Source organism: Colletotrichum destructivum, chromosome 8, assembly GCF_034447905.1.
Source record: "Colletotrichum destructivum chromosome 8, complete sequence".
NCBI lineage: Eukaryota > Fungi > Ascomycota > Sordariomycetes > Glomerellales > Glomerellaceae > Colletotrichum > Colletotrichum destructivum.
Window position 1 is genome coordinate 2,582,991 of NC_085903.1, and position 27,356 is coordinate 2,610,346.

The 27,356-nt window shown below is 55.4% G+C and overlaps 7 protein-coding genes across 7 annotated transcripts; 1 reads left to right on the plus strand and 6 right to left on the minus strand.

Moving 5' to 3' along the window:
• Window positions 1-1,549: 1,549 nt before the first annotated feature.
• Window positions 1,550-4,952, minus strand: CDEST_12641 (Putative aconitase A/isopropylmalate dehydratase small subunit, swivel domain, Aconitase, domain 2). Its single transcript, XM_062928797.1, has 2 exons — window positions 4,443-4,952; window positions 1,550-4,370 (listed from the first exon to the last, which is right to left on the minus strand). Exons 1-2 carry the CDS (start codon window positions 4,548-4,550, stop codon window positions 1,986-1,988), a joined length of 2,493 nt encoding a protein of 830 aa, XP_062784848.1. The 5' UTR covers window positions 4,551-4,952; the 3' UTR covers window positions 1,550-1,985.
• Window positions 4,953-4,998: 46 nt separating this feature from the next.
• Window positions 4,999-8,493, minus strand: CDEST_12642 (uncharacterized protein). The gene is made up of 5 exons (XM_062928798.1): window positions 8,299-8,493; window positions 8,005-8,102; window positions 7,193-7,805; window positions 6,502-7,097; window positions 4,999-6,364 (listed from the first exon to the last, which is right to left on the minus strand). The coding sequence occupies exons 1-5, from the start codon at window positions 8,368-8,370 to the stop codon at window positions 5,104-5,106; spliced, it is 2,640 nt and encodes an 879-aa protein (XP_062784849.1). The 5' UTR covers window positions 8,371-8,493; the 3' UTR covers window positions 4,999-5,103.
• A 3,112-nt stretch (window positions 8,494-11,605) lies between these two features.
• On the plus strand, window positions 11,606-12,940 carry CDEST_12643 (Putative metal-dependent hydrolase; the record flags this gene model as incomplete). Its single annotated transcript, XM_062928799.1, has 2 exons — window positions 11,606-11,973; window positions 12,072-12,940. Exons 1-2 carry the CDS (start codon window positions 11,844-11,846, stop codon window positions 12,938-12,940), a joined length of 999 nt encoding a protein of 332 aa, XP_062784850.1. The 5' UTR covers window positions 11,606-11,843.
• A 178-nt stretch (window positions 12,941-13,118) lies between these two features.
• CDEST_12644 (Putative ribonuclease E inhibitor RraA/RraA-like protein) lies at window positions 13,119-14,090 on the minus strand. The gene is made up of 3 exons (XM_062928800.1): window positions 13,962-14,090; window positions 13,546-13,878; window positions 13,119-13,475 (listed from the first exon to the last, which is right to left on the minus strand). Exons 1-3 carry the CDS (start codon window positions 14,013-14,015, stop codon window positions 13,200-13,202), a joined length of 663 nt encoding a protein of 220 aa, XP_062784851.1. The 5' UTR covers window positions 14,016-14,090; the 3' UTR covers window positions 13,119-13,199.
• A 900-nt stretch (window positions 14,091-14,990) lies between these two features.
• Window positions 14,991-16,808, minus strand: CDEST_12645 (Putative six-hairpin glycosidase superfamily, glycosyl hydrolase, family 88). Its single transcript, XM_062928801.1, has one exon. The coding sequence runs from the start codon at window positions 16,660-16,662 to the stop codon at window positions 15,490-15,492; it is 1,173 nt and encodes a 390-aa protein (XP_062784852.1). The 5' UTR covers window positions 16,663-16,808; the 3' UTR covers window positions 14,991-15,489.
• Window positions 16,809-19,578: 2,770 nt separating this feature from the next.
• CDEST_12646 (Putative peptidase S8/S53 domain, Fn3-like domain, peptidase S8, subtilisin, Asp-active) lies at window positions 19,579-22,380 on the minus strand (the record flags this gene model as incomplete). The annotated part of the gene is made up of 2 exons (XM_062928802.1): window positions 19,579-20,950; window positions 21,044-22,380. 2 exons carry the CDS (start codon window positions 22,378-22,380, stop codon window positions 19,579-19,581), a joined length of 2,709 nt encoding a protein of 902 aa, XP_062784853.1.
• Window positions 22,381-24,148: 1,768 nt separating this feature from the next.
• Window positions 24,149-26,435, minus strand: CDEST_12647 (uncharacterized protein; the record flags this gene model as incomplete). The annotated part of the gene is made up of 4 exons (XM_062928803.1): window positions 24,149-25,483; window positions 25,602-25,712; window positions 25,781-26,110; window positions 26,427-26,435. 4 exons carry the CDS (start codon window positions 26,433-26,435, stop codon window positions 24,149-24,151), a joined length of 1,785 nt encoding a protein of 594 aa, XP_062784854.1.
• Window positions 26,436-27,356: the final 921 nt, after the last annotated feature.

Here is a 27,356-nt window from a genome sequence, read left to right on the forward strand (position 1 = left end):
AACTGCTAAGAGGTATACTTATAGGCTGCTTTAAAGTTAGTAGTACTAATGCTACTTTACTATACTTTTATATACTATAATAAATATCCTCTTAAAGAAGAGTATCTTTAAATGTAATATAGCTTTATAATATACTAGTTGCTTAGCTAAAGACTTAAGTTATAGTTAGTAATACTATTAGTAATAAATTTATTAAAGAACTTATGCTTAAAGCTAAATTGCTGCGTTTTGCAACTAAAAACTTCTAGACTAAATAGTAGAGCTTACAACCCTTAATAATTATAATGCAAGAGGTCTTTTTAAGTATATATTACTAATACTTAAGGGATTAGCTTCTACTAGCTAGTATATACTACCTTAAAGAATTACTATATAGTGCGCTTTAAATGCACTAAAAGCACTTAAAGTTATTTTTTAAGGTAGGCTTTAGGGTTCTAGTGTAGGCAGTCTACGCTTTTTCCTCTTTAGCAACTGCAGCTACTAACTTTAAATAACTTAATTAGAATGTACTTTATGTAGTAAACAATAAATAATAATATATAAGCTATAGAGGCCTAGAAGGCTTTATTTAGGGCTGCTTAGCGTTAGGCTAAGGCCTTAGGAGAGAAAGAGGACTTTAAATCCTCCTTATACTTAACCTTAAGACTTGCAGTAAAAGTATTTTATAAAAGGGACTATAAATCTACCCTTATAAAGAGACCTCTACTACCTTTACTACTCTTACCTAAGTTCTCCTATTGCTAACTATTAGCTTTACTTAAGAACTATATATCTAGAATAATATATATTAGCAGAAAGGATAATAGATAGGTTGTTAGAGGGGGTAGAAAAGCTACTACTCTCTTTATTCCTTTTATATGCTGCAGCATAAGCTCTAGCTTATGCTGCGCATACTGCAGCAGTTTAAGTATGCATAGCATCTTTCTTTTTATTAGAAGGCATCTATCTTAAATGTTAGTATTATATAAAAATAGTATAATATATATACTATATAAGCTTTTTATTATGTATGTATATAAGTAAAAGTAAAAGTATTTAAATATATATAGTTGTTATTATTATTATTATTACTAAAAGAAGAAATATAACAACCTTTTTTTGCAGGCTAAAAAAGGGGATATATTTACTTAAGGTAAATACTAAACTAGCTAAATAACTAAGCTAATTAGAGCTTTTTGTTTAACCTCTTTTTTTCTATAATAATATAAAGGGGAGCATATATTTATATACTAAATACAGCATTATATAACAATTTCTTTTGTATTTATTACTTTATAAGCAACTTTATTACCTTAAATTACCCTATTTAAGATAATATTTATTATATTTAGCAATTTGCAGGCGTATAACGTCTAAGGGACGCCTAGTTTGCCTAGGGGGGTGTATTGCAATACCCTTATAGGCATTGTGCAGCCTTATAGGGTTAGAGCCTAGAATAACTATTATTCTAGCTGGATCTAGATTAGCCCTACCTTATTAATAGTATATAGTTGCACTAGGATGGGTAGTCTTACACGTACCTAATACAAGCTGTTTTCTAATGTCTAATCCTACCTGAAAGGTGTCTCTGCGACAGAAGACTACTCTAACGCGCATCTCCGTCTCTGGGACTGCTGGGACTGCACCCAGCGCTTGGTCACCTGCGGAAGCATCCGCGTATTGTCGGACTAGACCGTCTCTACGTACAATTCTTCGTGGAATCCTCCGTGAGGCTGATTGACCGGGGGGGGGTTCTGGAAGAGAAGCAACAGGCGCCGGCGACGGGAAGAGCGTTACTCATGTCTACTTGTAACTCCCAGCATACAACAGGACCAGAAAAGCACGTCAAGTTACTAGGTCACAGTCACACATCTTCACGGGCTGTTGTCTGACGACATGACCCTTGAATCCCTTCTAGTAAGCCGGGTTTGTCTTCTACGATAGTCCGCTCCCTCGTCAAACACAATCCAAACCCTCCCCTCATAGCCAGTGCTCTCTTCGTTGCATCACGCTTCCGGTCCAAGGGCAGCAGCAGCTCGCTTGATGTAGTTCAACGCGCTGCCCGCCCTCAGCCACTCGATCTGGTTCTCCTCGAAAGAGTGCTCCAGCGCCGCCCTCCACCGCGCGCCGCTCCTCGCGACAACAACCTCCATGACGACCGGGCTCCCGGGCCGCAGCTCTCCGTCCTCGACGCCCACCAACGAGACGCGGTCGCCGTCTCCGATGCGCGCGTAGTCAGCCGGGTCGCCGAACGTGAGGGGCAGCACGCCCTGCTTCTTCAGGTTCGCCTCGTGGATGCGCGCGAAGCTCCTGGCGACGACGGCGACGCAGCCCAGGTGCCGCGGCGCGAGGGCCGCGTGCTCGCGCGAGCTGCCCTCGCCGTAGTTGGCGTCGCCGACGATGCACCACCCGGCGCCCGTGGCCCGGATGCTCCGCGCCGCCTCGGGCACCGGCTTGATCCGCCCGTCGACGGGGTCTCTGGCCCTTCCGATCATCCGCAGCGAGCCGGCGTCGGGGAGGAAGGCGTTGGTGGCGCCGAGGAGCGTGTTGTTGCTGATGTTCTCGAGGTGCCCGCGGTACTTGTACCACGGGCCGGCCGGGGAGATGTGGTCGGTCGTGCACTTGCCGCGGACCTTGACCAGGACGTGCATGTCGTTGGCCCGTCCGGCCTTCCAGGGCTCGAAGGGCGTCAGGAGCTGGAGCCTGTCGCTGCCCGGGCGGATGCTGACCTTCAGATCCGACGTGTCGGACATGACCGGGGGCTGGAAGCGGTCGGCTCCGGGGGAGAAGACGGTGGGGAGTTCATCGGCCTCTGGTGGGGAGAATCGGAAAGGAGTAGTGGTAGCAACAGCAGCAGCAGCAGCAGCAGTAGTAGTAGCAGTAGTAGTGTCAGTAGTAACAGCAGACTCGCCAGGGTTACTGCCGAGAGGTACAGGGATGGCATCGGTGACCGGGTTGAAGGTGAGTTTACCGGCGAATGCGAAAGCGACAGCGAGCTCCGGCGAGGTGACAAAAGAGTGCGTCGCCGGGTTGCCGTCGTGGCGGCCGGTGAAGTTCCTGTTGAAGCTCGACACGACCGAGTTCCTCTCGGCCCCGGCGACGTCGACGTCTCTGCGGTCCCATTGCCCGACACAAGGACCGCACGAGTTGCTGAGGACGGTGGCGCCGGCCTGCCGCAGGGTGTCGAGGATCCCCGCCGCCTCGGCCGTCGCGCGGATCTGTTCGCTGCCGGGGCTGACGAGGAAGGGCGTCTCAGTCCTCCGCAGGCCGGCCTCCCGCGCCTGGACGACGAGATGCCGGACCTTTTCAAGGTCTTCGTACGAGCTGTTCGTGCAGCTCCCCACCATGCTGCAGCTGAGTTCCGAAGGCCACGAGTTCTCCTCCACTCGCTGCTTGAACTTGGACAGCGGATGGGCCAGGTCCGGGGTGAAGGGGCCGTTGATGTGAGGCTCGAGCGTTGACAGGTCGATCTCGATGACATCGTCGTAGTATTCGTCACTGCCCACGTCTGCCACGAGAAGCTCCTGCTTGTAGATGTCGGCGTATGCTGCGATGTCTGCGCGTTTCGTCGCCGACAAGTACCTCGACATGGCCTCGGAGTAGGGAAACACACACGACGTAGAGCCGATCTCAGCAGACATGTTGCAGACCGTCGCCATGGCCGTCGCCCCCAGCGTGTCGGTGCCGGGGCCGAAGAACTCGATGATCTTGCCCTTGCCCCCGGACACGGTCAGAATGCCCGCCAGCTTACAGATGATGTCCTTGGACGAGCTCCATCCCCCAAGCTCGCCGGTCAGTCGGACGCCCACGATCTCGGGACACGGCAGCTCCCACGGCATGCCGGACATGGCGTCGACTGCGTCGGCACCGCCCACGCCGACGCCCAGCATGCCCATGCCCCCGGCGTTGGGCGTGTGCGAGTCGGTGCCGATGATGAGGCCGCCGGGGAACGCGTAGTTCTCGAAGATGGTCGTGTGGATGATGCCCGCGCCGGGCTTCCAATACCCGATGCCGTATTTCCTCGCCGCGCTGCCGAGGAAGTCGTAGACCTCCCTGTGGTCCCTGGCCGCCCGCGCGAGGTCCGCCTCGGCTCCCGCTTCGGCCACGATCAGGTGATCGCTGTGCACCGAGGTCGGCACCCGGACTCGCGGGAGGCCGGCGCTGATGAACTGCAGGAGAGCCATGGTCGCCGTGGCGTCGTGGCAGGCGACCCGGTCCGGCCGCAGGCGCAGTATCGTCCTGCCCCGCTTGATATTCTCGAGAGACCAGCCATCTTCGCCCGGGATCAGATGGCTGTACAGGACCTTCTCGGAGAGGGTCAGGGGTCGTTTGGCAGAGCGTCGGATATCGCAGAGGGATTGGAGTTGTGAATCGTAGTCTAGTGTGTTATACTGCGGAAGTCAGAACGAAGTTGAGAGGAAGGTATACAAGTACTGCAGACGAGACCAGACCGAGGAACTCACCGGCTCTAATGGACTCAGGGCAATCCGTCCGGCAGCAGTCGCAAAGCTCCGTGTGCGTAGAGCGCGAAGCCCATGGCCCAGGGCTTCTCTCAGCAACGCGAGCGACATGACTGAGACTCTGACTCCTGCAACGGCTCATCGGGTGAGATGCAAACCTGTACTTCGGCCATCCTTTGCAACTCTCTCCCCCCCCCCTCTCTCTCTCTCTTTCTCTCTTTCTTTTTATGCTGTCCAGTCGGGGTCGATACGTGGGAAGCGCGGCGACGATGACGACCATTCCTTCACGCGAATGTGAAAGTCGAGAGAAGCATATCCCGGATGGCTCCGTTACTCGACGGATAGCTCCGTCTCCACATTTCTTCTTCGGGACGGACACGGAGAAGTCCGCCCTCCGTCCGCCGGCCGTGGCGCGGACTGCTCCGTCCACCACCATCACCACACTCGGCCACACCTCAAGCCCCAAGAGGTTCAAAGATCCAACATTTCAGATCAGACGGGGGAAAGTTCATGCCCAACCCTCCCCTCTCTCCCCCCCCCTACCACCTTCCATCCCACCCCCCTTTTCCAGTCCCGCACCAATAGCGGAGTCTGCTTCGGAATAGCGATTTGCGGCAGAACGGCGTAACGGGCTAACGGCATAAGCATACATCGACGCGCAGTTTCAGTAGCCATGGTGGGGGAAGTTTCCCAAGTCGTACGGATCGCTTATGCCGGACAGGGGGAAGCTCCAGCTAAACTCAGACCTGTCAAAGTCGGCCAAGAAAGTTTCAATCTCCGGGACGTAGTCATCGCCGCTGTTGTTGTTGTTGTTATTGTGATTGTTGTTGTTGCTGCTGCCGCTGCTGCTGTTGTTTCCCCCTGGATGAAAGGAACCGTCGGGATAACGATAGACTCCCTGCCAATGCACGGCATCGTGTGCCGCGCCCATGCCCAAGGAAGACCCCTGCATATGCTGCTGCTGCTGCTGCTGCGGCTGCTGCCAGGATGCGGCGTCTGTCCCGCTGAGAGGCTGCATGTGAGATGAGAGCGTTTCTTGCTGATTAGAAGCGTCGTAGACCTCCGGCGCTCCATCCGGCGGCCGTTGCTGCTGATGCTGATGATGAGGATCCATGGCGTGCCGTCCGTCGTCCGAGGCGAGAGGCGTGAAGAGCCGTGGGTTCTTGGACGGCGCGTTGCCTGTGTACAGCTTGCGGATGGTCAGATCGACAATGGCGCCGAAGCTGCCATGCCCCTTTTTCACCGACGGCCACCACTCGCCGCCGACGGTCAGCAGGCCCGAACACGCCCGCAGGCTCCTCGACAGGTCCGCCGTCGACGCCGTCTGCCGGACCATGGGGCACGTCCAGAACGAGTAGATGAGCGTCGCCCCGGCGGCGAAGATGTTCTGCACCGAGCGCCACCCGTGGTGCAGGCCCTGCATCTCGTACAGGGCCTGGTAGTCCTGGAGGATGGACGACGCGTTGTTGAAGCAGACCTGGAGAGACTCGGGCGGCGGGTTCCGCACCGCCTGCGAGGGCTGGAAGAGCATGACCATGGCGGTGTGGTACTTGATCTTGAGCTTCAGCTGCCACATGCGCCGCTGCCGGTTGTCGAGCCCGGGGAAGCTGAAGGGCTCCTTCGAGACCCTGTCCCACCAGCCGACGAGCTCGCCCTTGATCCGCGTCTGCGGCAGCGTCGGGTCCGGCGCCGGCGCGAACCAGGCCGAGTCGCACGGGAGGTGGTAGAGCTGCAGTTTGATATCCGAGATGATGCGGTCCAGCTCGAACTGGCAGCGCGCGAACGTGAGGACGGCGGCCGAGAAGGAGGACAGCATTGGGCTGCTCGTTGCGCTCAGGCTTCGGGGGCTCTGTGGTTCGGGCATCTTGACGTCGAACGTCTCGTCACGGAAGCCGAGTGGCCGTCCCTGAATCGAAGAGATGGACCTGTTATTTGGGGGGGGGGGGTTTCTTTTAGTCAACATGGAATATCAAGCAAGCACGATGACAAAGAAAAAAAAGGGAAAGAAAAAAAGAAGAAGAAAAAGAGAAAATAACAAAACTAGTGGGCTGCTCGTCTTTACCTGTCCAAAGAGTACATGGTGAAAAATGTCAACCGCTTGATTTGCTGGTTCTTGATGTCGTCCGGCTCCCTGGCCGGAGGGGGTTCCCGGTGAATCCCCAGCTCGACGCAGTGGGCGAGCCCGATGTGGACGAGGGTGAACAGGTTGACCTCTGCGGGCGTCAGCATACTGTGGACTATCAACGTGACCAGGGCCTGGATCGAGGAGAGGGATATCTGCGAGAAGCAATCCTTGGAGAAGTGCAGCGCGGCCCGGTAGAATCTCTCCGGCGGGAACTCGTAGACCCGCGACCTCACTTTGACGATGGCCGCGATGTTGAATATCATGAATAGGATGAAGGCCACGACGGGCATGGGTACCGCGTGGGCCGCCGGGTCGCCGCCCAATATCCTCTGCCGTCCGTTCCACCGAAAGGCCTGCACCGAGCTGGGCCACCCTTGGGGAAGAGGATCCTCGTCTATCGAGCACGAGTAGGTCGCATAAATGGCGTCTAGAGCGCTGAGGAGCGAGCTCGGTTCCAGAACCGGATAGTCGGGGTGCGTCCAGCGGATATAAGTGTGTACCAGCTTGACGGCATCTTCTTTCTTGGGTAGTTCCTGTGTAGTTCAATAACTTAGCTGATGGGACTCTATGCTAAAAAGGGAGGAGAAGAAACGCAAGTAGTATGGGGGAGATGGCAAACGAAACGAACCTGTCGAAGGAAAATATGCAACGAGCGGTTGTATTGCTGCGAGATGTTACCAGGCGCGGAGCACGGCGCGTCGTGCCACTCTGAAGACGGGCCCTGGGCTTGGACGTCGTCCAGCAGTGTCGCCGGCGTCGACCCGGGGCTCGAGGGGGTCACGCCGATCAGATTCGTGAACAGCACGCCGGAACTCGACCCCAGGTAGTGCTTCTGGCTCGAGTCCGAGTTCAGGGACAGCATGCCGAGGTTCATGGCGACCGCTTGCGCGCGGTCCGGGAACTGCTCCTCCGAGTCGAACGAGGGGTCCGCGGCCTCGGCCGACCGCTTGAGTCCTATGCGCTGGGGGGGGCCTAGGCTCAACGGCCGTCCCACCGGCTTCTGACTGCTCTCGCGGCGGCCGGATCGGAGAGACGCCGTCGACGCGGCGTCATCGTCGTGCTCCGCCGCAACTCCGCCGCCAACCCCGATGCATCCTCCGACGCCTCCTCCGCCACTGACGGAGCCTTTCGGGTCCGGGAACGCGTCGATTTGCGGACCCTGCGATATGTCGACATCAGGGAGTCGTTGTATGATGATGTTTTCGAGCCACTGGATCCTGGCACGCGCGGCACTCGCGAAGCTGTACTCGGGGCATCGAGCGTTAGCGAGCCATTTTTCATCATCATGTTGTCAGACCTAGTTTTCAACAACCCCCTTATGCGCAACTGGATCACTCCGCTCGCTCAGGGGGGGGGGGCGAAGGGAAGAGGGACGGGCAGGTCCGATTTGTCAATAACTGAAAAGTGAATCGTGAAAACCGTGTCACGATTACAACTCACTTGCGAGGGACCAACAGGCCCGAGTTCTGACTATCGACGTCTAGGCAAGTCTCGCCGGCTTTTGCGCAGTTTGTACAAGCTGGGACTTCTCCGTCACACTGGAGTAGAGGCATCAGGTGAGCGAAAAGGACGGAATACGACAAACGATTGGGCCGGAGCAGCGCGGAGAACCGGTTCCTGCGGTCTCCTCATCCCGCCCCTCCCCCCGGAGCTTAGAAACCGACGCCAGGGTGACTCGGAAGTTCGGCTCGTGGGCGGCGTGCAGAAACGAGGCAGTCGGGATATGGGCCGTACCTTGATGCGTCTTGTGCGACAACGTCGACAAGCCAGCCGGACCTTTTTAGGTGGATTCACCCGTGCCGCCATGTCTGGCGAATAGAGACGGGTTAAGGGTGGGGGGTGGAGGACGAAAGGGAATACGCGACGTCTAGATATTGTTCTTCCGGGCGCCGTACGGGTTGATTTGTGGCGTGTCGATGTTCAGTAATGTGATCTGCTAGAGTGAAAAGAGCGGTTCGGATTTGATGAGAAATTGAGCCGAGCTCAACCCGCGAGGACCTTCCACCCTGTCCCACGATTAGGTGAGAGTTACTTGGGGGGGGGGGGGGGGGGGGGGGGGGGGGGGATACGGGTACGCGATACGTCTACAGATACGATCCTGGCATGTATGTACAAGTATACTGGACCCGGGATGACGGGACTTTGGCTTTAGAGGGGGCCTTGTCACAGCCGACATGCTTCTCGTTCCCGTCATATGGACCAACAAGAGGAAGTGTGGGGGGGGGGGGTGGCAAGGTAGGATGGGCCAGGGCACATGGGATGTGGGATGCGGGAGATGTGGGAGATGTGGCTGGTTCCGAAGTACACCGTACTGTAGGGGGCGGCGTGTAGGGCGTACGATAAATATGCTTCTTGTGGGCAAACAGCCTTAAAGACACCTGCGGGATACCCTCCCTGTTTTGTCCGTCAGTGAACCTACGAAGAAAGGCCGGGGGGGGGGGGTCTGTAGGGCTTTCGATCGAGCTGGGACGAAGGTGGATGGAGGGATGGATGGATGACCGGTACGCATATTTGCTACTGGGATCTGGGCCTCGTGTAGAAACGGTATGCTCCACGTGTGTACAGAGACCGCTTGGACGATGGGTACATCCATGGTTTAAGCGGCCAAATTAACTACAATAGTTGCCCTCGTCCCCTGTCGTCTCACACACAAGACAGATACACGCACACACACACACACACACATACACCTACCTGTATGCACACACACAGAGAAAAGGCCTCGGTGTTATGTGGGGAAATTGGTCTGTCCATCAGCCAATGGCTACCATCGATGGTGTGCTCCCCTCCCTCGAGTCAACAAGGTGCTGATGGTGCTCCATGCTCGTGTGTTTCGGGCTACTAAATGCTGAGTTTTAGTCCTTCTTTCGGACTGTATTCACCTCCGAGGCCGTTCGCCTTCCTATCAAAGGACAACACTAAGCCGGCCAACCTTGTCGGTTCCCGGGGCTGCGCTCTCGATTCGACAGAATACGGCACAGTACCCCGGTTTCCGGCAGTCTGCATCGGGCGGTGCGTGCCTTTTTGAGCTCTCAAAGGCAAGTACAGGTAAGTTGTCCAGAGAACTGAACCATTGCTGCTGGATTGCATTGCATGCGACTTCACTTGCACGATTGCCTCAGACTCTTGTTCTTGTTCTACCTACATCGTCCAACGTGACCTCCAGGCCCTCCCCTTGTTTTCCTCTCCTACTGCCCATTGCAGCAAGGTTAGAGTGTTTTCATTTAGGTAGACGGCCTGTATAGCTCGAGACGCTGCAAAGCTAGTAGGCGAAGTTTCGGATTGGTTCTGCCATTTTAACCCTTCGGGTGGCATGTCCACAAGAATCGAGAAGTCATGGAACTCGAGCTTTTTTTTTTTTTTTTTGGTCCCTGACTGAATGCGCTCAACTCTCTTTCTCTCTCTCTCTCTCTCTCTCTCTCTCTCTCTCACACACACACACAACTTGGGCTAGCCGAGGCGTCGCTGCGTTCCATGACTCAACCACCCCAGGCGCGCAAATCATGGCCGTAAGATTGCTATGTACAGTATCACGTTTCGCCTCAGCCCGGCATTCTTGTCTTGACGACACCGATCGATTTGGTGGCGTAAGACCCGGCAGCCGGCAGCAAGCTGGGGCCGAGATGTGCAGAAACAAGCCCTCCCCTGTTCAAACTCTCTACGGCAGTTGGGCAATATCTAACAAGCAAGCCAGTGTAGCTAGCTGGTGAAGAAGGTTGGGTCCCTGCTTGGCTGTTTCGGAGAGCTGCCCGCGGGGCCAATTGCCTATAATGCCCGTCTGTGCAGACAGACGGACGGTTGCTGATCGCCGTGGCTCTCGTGGGACTTGAATCGCTCGCTTTTCTGCCCGGTCCATCAACGATAATTCTAGCTGTGCTCCGTGAGACAAGTCCGAATATGGCGCCCGCTCTCAAAAGTAAGGAATCGTACGCCAGGACTAGGCGCATCTTGAACACTGCCACACGCATACCACACTCGCAAGCTATAACGCACTGGCCCTTTCCCCTTATGGACCCATCGGGAGCATCGCAAAGCGAAAAGTGCGTGTGGCTGTTGCGAGGGTTCTCGATCCCGGATCGGACGAACTCAAAAAAGATGCTTTCCTGCGTTTCTTCATACTACACTCGACGGGATACTTTGTCCATTTGAGCCGATTGATAAAGCCAAAAAAGACTATCATAGAAGCTGAGGGGTATCTTCTCGGCTGGTCCTTCCTGGCGTCTCCTTTAGCCGGGGAGGGTTACTGTTGCAATGTAATCATATTGTACGTGAACTGTCTCCAGCGGAACATAGCGAAACAATAAACTCGCGAGTCCATGCGACTATGCAGGTCATCACAGACTGGGAAATAGTCGGCAACTCAAACCGTCTTCGGGTCATATTGAATCAGTACTGGCAAGGTTATAGAACAGGTCCCGTGTCTCAAAGCTTAGATGTACTTCCTACCTGTAACGCCCTTGTCCCCTAAGAATGGCAAATGTGTCTTCATCAAACTAGTGTATGATGGGCAAACGCTGCCCTGCGATGGCCTGTCTCAAGCCATCCGATCATAAGCTCTGCTGGTGCCATAAGCGTGGGACGACGGTCAACGGGATCCTTGGACTCTTCTCGGTCTCGGTTGCTTTTTCGGATTGAAATACGCAGCCTAGGGCAGTCACACAAATACGGAACATGGGGGGAACCACGGGAGCGATAACCACAGTATGAATGTTATGCCCAGCACTGAACACATAGCAAGGTTTCTGGACAAAGTCTGCTTTCCGGACGACAGAGAGTAGCTCTGCCTGCCGACCCCAAACTCCATCAGAAACAACGAAGCTTGAGCGCCTAAATGGAGCAGGCGTGGCAAGCCGCAAAGCTAGTTGTCTAATATTCCGTGAAATACAGCGGCTGGCCGAAGTCTGGGATGGAAGGAAACTGGATAAGACGTGATGCGAACCCGACTGGTAAACGAGACGGTTGACTAGATGGGTGTCCAAAGAGGGAGGGAGAAACCCACCCCCTTTTTTTACTCTCGGAGCCATCCGTCCTTTGAGCGGCGCAAAAAACGGACGGCTCCGGGGGGGGGACAATTACCTGGGCATGATCCGCTCACTACGTGCTGACCATTCTCTGAGCGGAATGCCGCCCCGCTGACTGGCGGCAATATGGCAGATGCAGCGGCTTTTGTCCGTCTACATGACGGTCCGATGGTCGGCATGAAGCCGGACGAGTTACCCGGAAGACCGAGGATTTAAGAAATCACGAGTCTTTGGACTCGATTCCAGCCGTGAAGATGGATGAGAACCAACGACCAACAGCGCGCACCTCTGACGTCAACAATGGCCTCCGCAGCGACTCTGACCGAAGGGGAAGATGCGGTTCTGTTCCCGCGAGGGGGATGGGATACTCACCATCACATCTTTGACCGTACGTTGAGTGGCCAGCTCGACAACCGTCACAGCTCGGACTGTAGAACCGCAAAAGCAGAAAAAGACAATGGTACTGACAGTCCTTCCCGCGTCCAGCCAAGTCGTTCCCCTACAGCCCGAAGAGACACCTCACTCCGCCGCCCGCCACCATCGCCGCCTTCAAAGAGCTGAAGAGAAGCCTCGGCATCACGAGGTCCGTCCTCACCCACGGCCTGTCCTACGGCGACGACTGCACCTCTCTCAAGGCTTTTGTGTCCGAACTCGGCGCCCACGAGACCGCCGCCGTCGGCGTCATCGACCCGGACAAGACGAGCGACGAAGAGCTGCGCAGCATGCACGACGCAGGCGTTCGGGGCGTCCGGGTCAACCTGTACCGGTACGAGGCCATGGAAGACGCCGAGCGACAAAAGGTCGCCCTGCTGGCGCACCTGAAGCGGATCACCAGCCTCTCATTACCGTGGAGCCTGACGATGACGACGACCCGGCCCGGGTCCTGGGACATACTGGAGCCGTTCGTCCGGGACGTCGTCGCCGAGCAGGGCATCCGGTTGGTGACGGATCATTTTGCGCTGCTGAAGGCGCCGAGCCTACTCCTTTCGGCCGACCAGCGGGCCGATCCCGCAAAGCAGCCCGGCTTCGACGCCGTCGTGAGGCTGGTCAGAGACGGCCACCTCTGGGTGAAGCTGAGCGCGCCGTACCGCGTCAGCGACGACGGGCCGGGCTACGCCGACGTCCGGTTCCTGGTGCGCGCGCTCGTCGACGCGAACAAGCACCGCGTCCTGTGGGGCAGCGACTGGCCGCACACGCCGCGGATGAAGACGCGCACGCGCGAGGCGGCCATGGCGGAGACGCCTTTCCTCGAGGTGGACGACGAGGCCTGGCTCAGGAGTCTGAGGTCGTGGCTGTCGGACGAGGAGTGGGATCTGATGATGGTCCGGAACCCGAGCCGGCTGTTTGGGCAATGACCAGAAGGACGGGTAACGTCGGCATGGGCCGAGAAGAAGTAGGTAGCCTCTCACGAATAGCAAGACTGATGAAGCCACAGACGCCCCCCGAGTGTCACTGAAACCTCCTTTTATTTTCCGTACCTTGGCGATGTCACGATGAAGTACACGCCAGCAGATTCATCTTAAAAAAATTTAAAAAGAAATGAAAGGCACAGCAGACAGCACAGACACGGACAAACTTGCTTCTTCGATAGCGACCCCCCAGTTCTACCTCGGTCTATTTGTCCTTCCTGATATTCTTCATGAGCTCGGTCATCGACGCTCCCTTCCTCAATTCAACAAACATCTTCTCATCAACCTCGGCCCGCTCCTGGCATAGAGCAACCACGTTCTCTACCAGCGACAAGGGCGTCACGACAACGCCATCCGCATCACCGACCAGAATATCGCCGGGATGGATCCAGAGGTCGCCTTTGAACTGAAGGGGCACGTTCACGCGTGATGCGCGCGTGAAGGTGTTGGATCCGAGAATGGAGGTGCCCTGGGCAAAGACCTGATGTAGCGTCAGTCAGTGCCGACACAGAGACAAGTCAATCTCGCACCAGGAAGCACGCGGGACATACCGGGAAACCCATCTCGTTGTGTTCGCCGACGTCTCTCACCCGGCCATCCACTACCACACCCTGGGCGCCCAGGTACTTGGCCCTCGTGGACATCAGGCCTCCCCAGCAGGCCGACGGCAGCCCCTTGGGCTGCTGGATGTACATGATCCCACCGTCCTCGTTGTGGTCGACAAAGTGCTTGTCCAGCTTCGGCGCCGACGCGTCGCTCGTCTCGACCATTTGGACGGTCACAGCGGGACCGAACACGCGCGTCGATGCGCCAGGCGAGAACATGCGGATCCCGTCAAGGAAGCCGCCGTGTGGATACTTGAGCTTCACAAGAGCGTCGCCGATCTAATCGGAGTGTTAAGTAATCCTGTCCAATCAGTGCCAGCCGGGTCCTGGCATCACGTAGCATGGGCATCGCTGCCACTCACGTCACAGGATGCGAACTTTCGCAAAGCTTCCAGGGCGCGTTGGGGGGGGGACATTGCGGTATCAGACTCGGCTTTCCTCGGTTGAATTCGGTTGGGCGATGCCTACGGTTAACGAGTCTTTTCGTTGTTAGTCGGCGTTTGGATCCTAACTCGACAATCGTCAAGCGTCGCATGTGCTACATATGCGATGTCGGAGTTGTCGGCGGTAGCCCCGGACCTCCGATTTCCGATCCGAGGTGCGGGGCAGTCGGACCATTACCGAACGCTCGGACCATGCGGACCCAGCCCGCCCGGGTTTTCTCCGCGCGGGTAACGGAACACTCCGGTCATAACTTAGAGTCAGTGCAATGCCAACTAATCGAGCTGACATTGCATCGGACTAATGCTTGTGAAGCTAGTCTATACGTGCAGAATGTGTGGGGGAGGGGCTACTGGGCAGGATCACCACCTGCTTCGAGTCAACTAAGTGTATCCGTCCACCCCGGAGCTCGTGAGCCCACGAACGAGATGGCCACAACCATCCAACCAGCAAAAACACACAATCATGGCACTGGCTATGCACTGTGGTCAGAATAGGTTTTTCTGCGGATAGGGCAACTTATGTGTGCCTGTACCCGCACCCAAAACTCTGCATCTGGCCGTCTTGCGACTTCCCACAAACAACATCACGATCGAGGTAGAAAAAAGGGCAAAAAACACCAAAAGTTACACGCGTACAGGACGCAATGGGCTTGAACCCAACCTGATTCGAACAGATAACCTTTCGATGAATCCAAGAGCTGGAGTCGAACGCGCTACCGTTGCGCCATGGGTCCGGAGCGACACAACCGTGGGTCGCTGTGGATGAGGGTCCGGGGAGGTGGGCCGGAATAAGATAGAGAGAACGTCACCCGGGACCGTCAGGTGTGCGGAGGAGCAGGAGGTAATATACTTCAAGCGAGTGATGTTTGCTGACATAAACATGCTATATTCTAGGAAAACTTTGCCGCCTGATCTTACGGAACCGAGAACACTTACAGCTCAGACCGTCGGAAGCTGTAGTCGCTATAGACAGAGGGGGATTCTAACTAAGTACAGGAAACGTTTCGGGTTTCTAGGACCTGAAAAAACGGCTACAGGCTTTATCATTTTGTCGGTGAGTAGATGGGAGGTTGGATTCATCCTTTGCGACCATAATGAAGGTACCCCAGTCTAAATGTCTTCTAAATTCAGGCTCGTCTCTCGAGCCGATTACTATGTTTGAGGTCCGTGTGTCTTATTTCTATCAGCACTTTCGAGTCGCTCGCCAAGGTGCACCTCAGTCTGGAAGATACTGGCTATCACCAGGCCGAGGCGACTAAGGCAATCTTTCTGTCTTCCTGTCCCCGCCGTGGTAAACATTATCTAATGCGTAATCTCCGTGCGTACCGCGAAGTCTCAAATGCCTGAATATAGTCGCGAGGCTTCATTGCCACTTTTCAACATGACTTTACACCAACGTCATATTGTTACACACATAGCTCCTCCTCTTAAAACTGTGCCAACGGCATCAGCACCTCTCCACCTCCAGGGAAGCCAGAATGAACGCAGACTCCCCCAACAGACTATTTGGCAAAATTGGCTGCTGGGTGTAATATTCGTAAGACGCGGTAGAGTTGAGGCTGCACACCACCACCGTCTTGTCGTAGCCAACGGTCCCGTTGCCCGTGTCGACGACGAAATTGCGGATCGTGTAGTCGTACGCCTTCAGCGCCGCCTTCTTGAAGTCCACCCCGGAGTCCGCGAACAGGCCGAGCCTCTCGCCTTTGAGCATGGAAAACATAAAGAGGGCCGTACTGGAGCTCTCGAGGTAGTTGCCGCTGCGTCCCGGAAACGTCGTCAGCTGCCACCACACCCCCGTTTCCGGATCGGCGTATCTGACCAGCGACGTGGCGAGCTGGGTCGCTATCTGCCGAACCTGCCTGCAGACTGGTTGCGCCTCGGACTTGCCGGCGGCACAGTCGAGGGACTCCCAAGTCTGGACCAGGCCGCCGATGAACCAACCCACGGCGCGACTCCAAACGTACGGGCTGGCGCCTGTGTCCTTATCCGCCCATACGGCCGTCCGCGAGTAGTCGTACCCGTGCACGGTCAGCGACGAGTTCTCCTGGAGGCAGTGCTCGTAAAGCAGGGTCATTTGCAGGCTGATGTCGGTGTAGTTGGGCCGTGGCTGGGACGCCATGAAGGGTAGCACGGAGAACATGCCGTCGGCGTAGCTCCACTGAGGGTAGACGTAATACCACAGCCCGCCCTCGGGGTTCCTCATCTGCAGCGCCAGAGACTCGTTAATGGCGCCCGATGCCACTGATACCGTGGCCGAGACGGACGCGAGACCCGCCTCGGAGATTTTGTCGATGGCATTCGCGATCGAGAAGCGGTCCAAGGGCCGCGTCGCCGTGTACGTGGAGTTTGTCAGGCTGGCAGTGCCGACGTCGAGGACGTCCGCCAAGTAAGGGGCGTACTGGTCCTTCAGCTCCGGGTACTGCTTGACGGTGGCCTCGATGGCGATGGAGAGAAGGCCGGTCTCGAAGAAGATGCTTGCCGCGCCAGAGGATATGACGCCCTGCTTTCGCTCCTTGATGCTGTCGAGCATCCACGTCGAGTATCGACGGCCCTGCCCTTCGCAACACGCGAGGGCCGCGAAGCCGGATAGGGCCAGGAGCCAGGTCGTGTGGTGGTGCATGATGATCACGACGGGAAAACTCGGCGGTGCATTAGAGTTTGCAAACAAACGAAGCTTGCCGGCTTTTGCTGGCTTTATACTCTGCTGTATGACTCGAGCTGGCTGGCTGTCCGTTGTTGTGAACTCATTACCGAGGCCGGCGAGTGATGTCGATCAGCGGGTGAGGGATTATTATTACCACGAAAGTCTAATGTCAGTAATTCCGTCCTTCCAACTCATTTCACCGTGCCGTCACTTCCGCTGGTAGTAACCAGAAAAAGAGGGGGGGGGGAAGGATGCTCTGTGCGGCAGCTCTTCAACCGAAGCGGGCAGACGCTTCCGTTGAAAGGCAAACTTTATAAGAACCATAATGTAGACCGCCTAGAAACCACCTGGGCCAGCGCTCTCGGCAGGCCTAATTGCCAAGCCGGCTACTGCAGATGTTCTAGACCGAATCAAGCATTTCTGTGTAGCATAGTCCCATCACTACGCTCTTGGCCTGCAACAGATTTTGAGCCGCGCTAGTAGTCTACACTTGCTTGTATGTGTTGTGTCTATGGAAACCGACACGGGGAGCAGCCTGGAGGATTTTGGCGTGGTTCCGTTTGCTTCCGCGTTGTCAAGACTGTACGGAATCGGCAAACTTTTCTTACCCGGACCCTCTTGACGTCCTGCAAGCTCCAGAGTGTTGGTGTTTAGACAGATTGGCTGAATCCAATCATATAATATATGATTGATCTGGTTAATCTGAGCCCATCTCACCTATTCTCTTCTACTAGGTCGCAATACAAGCCACCCCCCGCCCCCCCCCCTCCCATCCCCAGCAGGTCCGCAGCCTTCTTTGCTTCAACCAGGCTCTTGAGCTAAGCGCCAATTGTGTAAGCATTCTCCCTGTAAGTCTTGTTATGCAGCACCTTGGTGACTGCGTCCCGGATCTGTTCGCCCGATGGCGCACGCACACCTGTGTAGCTAACGGTGATTGACTTGTCTTCGGTTTCGCAAAGGAGCAGAACTTATCGTTGGGGATCGTGTGTCGATGGGAGAAATTACAGACAAGGTTCTGTCTGAGTGATGGGCCTTTTAGGGCTACGCACTTAACAGGTGGAGATTGCCGCAGTATTACCAGTACGGCGATGGTCATTGGATATTGTGTTGTCTTGGGTTTTCTCATGAACGTTGTTTTGTTTTGGCAACAGGTACAGAACAATCCGAGTCAGGGTCCCGATACCGTGGCAAACTCAATATTACGCGTAAAGTACATCGTACGGGTATGCCTCTCGCCACCCCCCGTCTTGACTTAGATTACAAGGTACAGGCTTCGTGTGACCACTCTAGCCGAGACGACCAGGATCATGACTTCACTCATAAGCTTCCCTAACAGAGTTCTGGCATGCTGCCGGACATCTTGATCCCGAAGTTTTTCCATTCTCCGTCGATCCTTCGCTTTCGGAAACGCCGTGTCCGGCACGATAGAGCGACTCCCGGCTCTTGATCACGTCAAACTCAACAAGACAATCTGCTACGATCTACCGGAACATGCTCCCACAACACGGCGCAATGTTCGCAATAGACTTCCCACTACATCGCTTTCTCGCCCTGGTATCCTCGCGCGCTGAACTTGTCCAAAATCATCTTGTGAATGGCCGAACAAACTTTGTAGCTCAGGAAGGACTGTGCAAAGTACAGGAGAGCCGCGGGGACAACGGCTGCAAAGATCCGTTTTAGGATGGCTTGGCTGAAGCTGGTTGCCCAAACATCATACGGCTGCTTTGTGAGGATGACCTTGGCTTCAGAATAGATTTTAAGGAGGTGTTCAGCAAGAAGCTCAGCTGGTTCGGTAACAGCTTCGCAGGACACATACAGCACATCTCACAACCCCTTCCGACTTAGACCACCTTTGTCTTTGTATGTAGGGAGATTAAGGAAGTTGATGATAGAAAAACCGTGAAGGAGGATGACCAGTCACTCAAAGCTCTACGTACAAGTGGAGGGAACTCGGCCTACCCACAGGCTGGTGAAAGAGATGGCTACGCTCGTCAGGGGCAGCTCGAATCCGAGGAGGCACAAGACGAAGGCCAACATGAGTTGAGTCGGCTGAAGAGTTGCACAAAAGAGCGATCAAGAAACGAGCAATGAGACCTGGGTAGATGGCGACAAGGCAGCCCTGGGACACAAAGTTTTGTAGTTAGCATTGTCCTCTGTTATTTCTTATGTGCCTGCAAAGCCACAATGTCCAAAGTGTATCTTATGAAGTCAAGTGGAAATGTCGACCCATGCATACCCTTCTTGCTCACTCTATTGAGTAGTATCAACTGAAGATGCAGCAGGAGACCGACTCGTCATTTACCAACGGCATCCGCCAACATCATCGTGACGAAACACGCACATGACAGAGAGATGCTAGACTGAGGCTCTGCAGTTTTAACAGGTTTTTTTAGGATTTCTAGCCTGGTAGTCAGAAACAATTCATCTTCTCTATAGCTATGAGGCTAGGTATTACCAGTCATCAGAAGTCAGCTGGCCAACGTTCCCAGTCTGCCCTTTCTTCTAATTTCTCTCGATGCTCGGGAAGTCCATACCTGTGTACTATCGGACTGGTTTTCCATCTCTCTTTGATCTACCCCGTAAGCTTCCGTTATTCATCCTGGAGAAGACCGAATACACCACGTCACCTTTAATCTAGGCATTAAAAGTAGAAACATCTAGACATCATCAAGGCGTGGCTTAGCAACGTCAAGACTGTGGACGATGGTGCAAGAGCAGAAGGGAGTCTGGGTTTGGAAGTATTGATATCACTGGGAAAGGCAGCATAGAGAATTCTGTTCACGCTTTTTTTTTTTTTTGGCTCAATCTGAACCCTTGCATGTGATCTCACGGCGCTCACAATCGTAAGTTTGCAGTGGTAGTTGACTGCCTGAACCCATTGATCTCGACGCTCTAGGCCAGGTACTTCAGGTTGAACGTGACAGTCTCGACGACATCCCAATCCTCATCCTTGGCCACATCCCCAAAGATCCGAGGAGCCCGCGCAATGAACTTATACGTCCCCTCGGGCACGACGGTGCGGTCATCCAGGAACCCGCCAAAGTTCCACGTGTACCCGAACCTGTGGGCATGCGGCACCGGCGACTGCGGCAGCGGGCCCAGGGTCGGGTACCCGAGATGATCGGTGACCTTGAGCGTCGAGTTGCCCACGCTGCCGACGGCCACCAGCTCGACGTGCAGCTCCGTGGTGCCGACGGTGGGCGTGACGACCAGCTTCGGGTACGACGCGCTGCCGGATGACCCCGGGCGCGGGATCGTGAAGGTCCGGTTCGCCGCGACAGGGATCAGGAAGTGGTTGTCTGTGGAAGACAGGTAGACGCCGTCGAGGGCGATGCCGGGGACCAGGACGGGCGTGTCGCGCATGCTGCCGGCGACGCCGAGGTACGGCACCGAGAGGGTCTCGCCGTTGCTCCCCTCGAGCGTGATGTAGCCGCTGTAGACGGGCAGAAGAGTGGCGTTGAGACCTGTGGGGGCCACGGCGGCGAACTTGACCTCGGCGCTGCCGCCGGCCGGGACGGTGAGGGAGCCGGCGTCGAAGGCAATCTCGGCCCAGGCGTCGGCGGTAGGGGGCGGCGCGCGGGCGACGACGAGCTGCGGCGTGCCGGGTGTGAAGGTGTAGACGGTAACGGCCCTGGCGTGGCCAAGCGTGTAAGTGACGTCCTCGGCGGCCGTGTTCTTGACGGTGAAGGCGTGCTCGGCAACGAAGTGGTCGGTGTCGTTGAAGGAGATGCCGGTGGAAGAGAGAATCGTCGTCGCATGCGCCGCGTCCCAGGCCTGCACCAGACCGGCGCCCTGCTGGGCCACGGGGGCGAGGAGGTCGTCGTTGACAGTGGTGCCGTCGTTCCAGGCCTTGGGCCGAGCCGTGGCGGCGATGACGGAGCGCAGCGTCTCCTGGTCGAGGGTGCCGCGGACCTGGCCGACGAGGGCGTAGACGGCGGCCACAAAGGGCGTGGACATGGAGGTGCCCGGGTTCACCATGTACTGCCCCTGGTCCCAGGTCCAAGTCGAGAGGATGCCGCCGCCGGGGGCCGTGAACTGCGGCTTGATGTCGAGCTCCCAGGTCGGGCCGTAGCTGCTGAAGGGGCTCGTGTAGCCGGCGGTCAGACCGTTGCCGATGGACTCGGCGAACAGGGCCGAGGTCTCGGGGGGGCCCATGGAGATGGTGACGTTGTCGGCGTGGGCGATCCAGTCTTTGGCTTGACGGGGCATGACCATGCCGATGCCCTCAATGCCCTCGGTGTAGACGTAGGGGGTGTATAGTCTGCTGACCTCGTGTTAGATCTGTAGGAGGACCAAGGGATGTGTATGTGCGTTTGTGTGTTTATGTGTGTGTGTGTGTGTGTGTGTGTTTACTTACGACTCGCTCGAGGGGTAGAAGAGAATGTACTTGGCACCCCGTGCAAGGAGGTTCTCGGCCTGGGTATCAGATGGGCACGCATCCATGCTGACCAAAGGAATACGGTCGATCAGGTCGACATCCTCGGCAAGGGGCTCGCAAGCAGTGTCGTTGACGCCTCCAACCCACAACCGCAGCGTCACGTTGGCCTCCACGGCGGGATAGCTGTCCATCCAGCCGAAAGCAAACTCGCCCGTCTCGTTGGCGAAGGTGCCGCGGGTCATCAGAGTTGGCAATATGGTGTTTTCCACAGACCCGATGCCGGCAACGGCCTTCCCAGACGCCGGGGACGCAACAGCCCAGACACCCAAGCCACCCGAGTTCCCGGCCGCCACGACGACAGGGACGCCGGCCTCGGCGATGCGGGACACGGCGATACCGGCGGCGTCGCCGGCCCACCCGGAATCGTCACCGGCAGAGCACGAGATGACGTCGCTCCCGTCCTCGTAGGCGCGGTAGAAGGCCGAGACCAGGATCTCGCTCGTCGTGTACCCCGCACAACCGCTGACCTTGTAGGCGCCGAGCTCGACGTCGGGTGCGGCGCCCGTGAAGCCGAGCTCGTTCTCCTGCGCCATGATGATGCCGGCGACGTGCGTGCCGTGTCCCTGGCACGAGTCGAGCGGGTCTGCGTCCGGTGTCGGCGCCTCCGAGCCCTGGAAGTAGTCGTCGCCGGTGAAGTCCCAGCCGTAGGCGACGCGGCAGCCCTCGCCGAAGCACCCGCCGAGCGCCGGGTGGCGGTAATCCACGCCCGTGTCGACGACGCCGACGCGGATGCCCTTGCCTGTGAATCCGGCCTCGCGGAGCCGGTCGACCTGCGTCATGACGTGCGTGCTGTACGTGTCCTTGACGGTGGCGTCGCGGCGGTCCTTGATGGACCGGAGGAGCGCGTCTCCGGCGGCGGCGGCGGCGGCGGAGGTTCCGTTGCGGCCGACGGAGCTGGGCTCAGGACGGGGCATCTTGATCTTGCGGACGGGCCAGACGGCCTTGACATTAGGGTTTCCGGCGATCTTGCCGGCGGTGACCTCGGGCTTCCCATTATCGTCGTCGTCGTCAATGCTGAATGAAGCGCCGTTAAAGAGGCGGTACTTAAGGTCCAGACGTGGCTTGACAGTGAGGCCGTCGGAGCGGAGCTCGTCATACAGGGCGGCAGGGTCCTGCTCGCCGTTGAGCTCGACGATGTAAGCGCCGCGAACGAAAGGGTCTTTGTCGGCGGCATCGGCGGCATCGGCGGCAGCCACGCGCGCCGTGCAGGCTAGAAGCCCGAGTACCAGAGACGCTGCGTTGGGGGAAAACCTCATGATAGCGGCGGCGGCGGTTGCTGGGTGTGAAACGAGTGACGTGCGGTAACGAGCGAACGGTTCTTGAATTCACTGGGCAATTTCATCGTGGGCGGATGTACATATAGAGTCCCTATCTTTCCCACATCCTCATCATGACCCACGGGCGGATGGGGAATCGCAAAATGGGCAAATCTGCAAGTGACGGTCGATGGATCGCGAGCGAACACGAGAAATTGGGACCTTCCCGAACCGGTATCGAATTCCCGGTCGAATCGGGGTTCCTGGGCATGTTTGTCTTGGCTCGGATGTTACGCTGGGGTTTGCTCAGTTGCTTGACCCTCGCCAAGTCGGCAGACGCACTTGTTCTTCACCCTCCCCTGCTCCCACTTTGCCATCACGAGACGAACCTCGTGATGGGCCAACTGCATGAGGACGGGATTGACACCAAGAGCCCTTGAGTCCGTAGTCTCTGAGAGGGAAATTGTCTCTCGAGGGGCTCCATACTGCGAGATGACAGTGGGCCAATACGGGCTTGGAGCACGTCACACAGAGGGTGAAAGACGTCTCTTTTTATTTTTTTATTCCCGGACTTATCGAAGTGCTTGGGTTCGTTATCTAAGTGCTTGGGTTCGGCAGCCCGGAATCGCCTGAACAGACAGGGAAAAGATTTGGTTATCGGCACCATCTTCGTTAACCTTTTAAGCATCAACATGCTTAATCTATCTAGCCTGTTCCCGCGATCCACACAGCTGCGGGTCTGCAGGTTAAATACGGGAATGACAGGCCTGTCCAGGTCAGCCTCCTGCAGCATCGGACCTCCTAAATCCGGATGGGACAAGGACTTGAGAGGTTGCGCATTTCCATAACATGTCTTGGAAACTAGAGGTCCGTTGTTTGCGGCGTTTTGTTCTTCCGCCGAACTCTATAACAAGTCATGAACTAGCATCAAGGATCAGACTTTGCGATTCAGAGTCTCTGAAGACGAGTTTAATACTCACCAAAATACCACGAACCAACTATGTCAAGCGAGCAAGGAATCGGAAGTGATCAGCGGAGTTCGTTCAAAGCGAAGGGGTTTCACCAATAGCACAGCTTGTATTCGACACTAGACGCTGCTGGATCGCAATCTGCACGCGTCCATCTCTGCCTGCATCCTTGCAATCCAGGAAGCCCTTCTAATTTGCAGAAGGTGGTAAAAAGAAGCAAAATTGAAAAATAAATAGCACAACTCGGTTTCGATCCGAGGACCTCTGGGTTATGAGCCCAGCGCTCTACCCCTGAGCTATTGTGCTTTGTGCGGGTTGTGGAGTTGTTGAATCCACATTTACATCATCCTGGCTCAGGGCTAAAGAATCTCGAAGCAGTGCCCACCACCTCATCCTGTTGATCATCAAGTGCACTTTAACCTCTAATAACTCTGTTAATACTACCAAAGACTCCACCATGCGATGTGGAAAGTGTTTTAGTCCTATGAAATCATCTTTTATAACATGGGAGACGAGCACGAATCGCAGTGCGAATAAGGAACCTCTAAAACAGAATGCTTTTTAATTTTTATTTTTATTTTTTACAGCAATTTGATTTGTTGATATTGTCGACTTGAAACATTGCTATAAGCTAGAATCTATTCTCGGTAAGCTTAACATGTATTGATAACGTCCATATAATGTTCTACGGGTGTCAAGAGCTTCACGTTGGCGAACAGCGCTACTGTATGACTACCTCAATGGGGGAAATCAGGAAATGTGTTCCTCAGCCCCAACACACATTACAAGCGCAGCCAGAGCTAAAACATCTCTATATCCTCCGTTCTGTTTTCCGGGCGGATCTTCTCCTCCATGAACAGGTCGTAGATGCCCTCTTCTGCTGTCTTCACAGCCTTATAGATCCAAAGGCTGCCCTGTCCCTCCGACGCAAGCAACAAGTCTCCTTTCCCGCTGTTCTGTAGTTTCCTGGTGATTGGCGACAACACTCGTGACATGGCGATAGGGCCCCCCTCCGGTACCACGACGAGACTAGCGAGGATTGCAGTCGCGATCCCCAATACAAGCTGCCCTAGAGTCACCGAGCTTAGGATCAAGCTCGCATAGTCCCAATGGTCAACATCCAGGTGGGAGCCCTTGACGGGGGCGAAACCGTCGACCACAAGGGCTTCGTTGAACTGCGCACAGATGGCCACCGTCCCTATGGCGAATCGTGCCATGGTCGCCGCCATCGAATCGTTGAGTCCCAGTTTCGGCAGCCCAAAGAAGGACTCGGCCGGGTACACCTGGTACTGGACGTCGTCCGTGTCGAACGACGAGACCTCGATTCCCTGTAGCGAGATGGCGGCGGCGGCCATGGATCGCAGACTTTCGGAGACCTCGTGCTCCGGCCTGGCCGCGTTTCCGACGTGGCTAACCGTCACGTTGCAGCGGTAGTACCACGATTTGTCCTCCGCGGCTTCGAAAGCAGCGACGGTCCTGCAGCCGGCCCCGCAGCTTTCAGTGGTGTTGGTCATGTACGTCGTCTGGTTGACGCCCCCTCGGACAGGGATGGAGACCTCCTCCGCAGTCCCATCTCCCTTGGCGTCGATCCTGATGCTGGTCTCTGTCCCGTTCCCGCCGCTTATCACGGGCCAGCTGTGACACACTGCCGTAGAGTTAATGGTTCGGTCGGTGGTAACGATCAAGTCTCTCATCTGACTGATGTCATCGTCGCCATCGTCGTCGTTGCTGTTGTCTTCTGTAGACATGGCTGATGTCTCGTGGAAAACGTAGGCGCAGTGCTTGTCGTCGCAGAACATGAGAGGTTCGGAAGCGGTCCATATCGATCCAACAGCCGGAATCATTCCAATGGGTTTGGAATCAAAGGCTAGAGAAATTTGGCCGAAGCTGGAGTTCGTTAGCGCTTGCTTGCGAGAGTACGAATGAAGCCCTTGGGGGAAGACGCAAAGAACGAACTTGTTTGCAGTATACTCTTGAGACTTGAGGGAATCGGTGTCACTTTGCACCAGCTTCACTGTTTGTATGCTAGACATGGAAGGTATCGATACGTTCCCCTCTTTTATTATCATTGCTAGGGAATCGTGTAGCTCGACGGAGTAACATAGTCCAAGTAGCGCCAGCGCAATTTGGACCGCCTAGCTCACACACAGAGACACGTCAGCATTCGGAAATCGCTTGTCAACCGCATTCAGGGTAAGAAGAAAGTAAAGAAACAGTGGTTTTTTGTGGTGTGAATGAGAAGCAGAAACATACCAGGATTAGACATAGCCAAACCAAGGCAGCGCCGTGGACGCTGAGGCGGCTCGTCCGTGCCGCGAGCCTAACGACGCAACTGACACTCTCTGCTTGCAGGATCAAATCGACCTTTTCGTTTGCGGACCCCAGGTCAGTCTCAACGGGGTTTCGGAGCCTGCGAAGAACACTCGACGTACCTTGCGCAACGAGTGATAGTGACGGCTCAATATCCACCATCGAAGTGTGAAGACAAAGTCGTTCAGTCCCTTCAGCACAGAAACACTGAGCGCGATGGAGAGGCCAGTAATGATAGCGTTGACCTCCCGCTTCGTCATTTGGCTCATGATGGGGACTACCTCTGAGTAGAAAACGAGACACATGGATAGTGCGGCAACGATGGCAAAGGTCACCAACCATCCACCAAAGATGCCCAGGTATACCAGCCATCGGTTTCGCCTCCGGGACCTTAGCCCTCGGAACTCGCCATGGCCATCATGCATGCTCTCGACAGCCACCGGTGTCGAGGTCTGTGATGGGCCATCTGTGTTCAGAAATTAGCTACTCTCCTTGGCTGAGTATCGTGCCCGTAAGGTTCTCACAGGCCGATTGCGTGTGGAGAGCATGTACCTTTGGAGAGGAGAGAAAAGGGATGCCTGGCATGCATCGTCAAGGACGATACCTGCTTGGGAGAGGTGATTCGTTGACAGGAACTGTACAAGACATGCGAAATCAAATGGAAAGTGCAGCAGTGAGAAAGAAGCTGTCTCGATTTCAACAGCAGAAAAGGACCACTCGGAGAAACAGGGAGCTAATTACGAAAGAAATTTAACATCCCCATCTTACTGCATACATGCTAGCGTTGGGAGACGGATACCGTGGCAGTGTTCGCGCAGGGATCCCGATCGTTAGTGACTCTCAACACGGAGAACTCAGGTTAAGAAAGCTCGGATGTCAGGGGCTCTACCCCTGCTATTACCTGGGTAAAACAAAACTGTTTCACTGTGTCTGGTCGATACTGTGATCCATCTTAATCGCGTAGTCCGGGTTTATGAAGCCGGCAGACGGGTCGTGCCTCGCATAAGGTAGACATCTATGGGTTTCGGAGGAGGCAATGGTATCGAATGGGGAGGCTAGTAGGTGTATCTGTACACCCAAGGCTTCGAGACTCTCCTCCCCTTCGGCGAAGCCGAGTGTTGCTTGCTAGCATGACTAACAAATGAACTTAGTGTGTTGTCGGCGTGGCAATTCAACTAGGCGACAGGCATGGATCCACCAGCGAAACTGTCTTACTCTGATCGCATCCCGGCTTTCTAATCTTAGGAGACTCATGGTAAAAGAGGCTAAGAAATAAGAAATGGCGCCGACAGGAAGGTGAATAAGGCTGAAAAGTAGACCGCCATGGAAACCGGCAAAGCTGCGCCCCCGCCGGCGATGCTCGTTCTCGTTCCCGTTCCCCACACGTGTGACCCTCGATCCATGGGATCTTCCCGGCTGTCAGCCTGTCACTCCATAATAGGTGCATAGCGGTAAGGAATGCCAAGCTTTTAGGTCTGGCGGCATGATACTGAACCTCATTCATGACAGGCTTAGAGAGACGGACGAGATTGAGCATAATCCAGAAAAGGTGCCCCCTACTGCGGTCTGACCTGGCAGGAAATGCGTTGGAGCGTACTTCAAATGAACTATACAAGTACACTTTTCTGTTTGGGTTTATCCTCGACGGCTGAAAAATCATTATCTTGGTGATACAGCTTACTCTCATGTGTTTTCCAA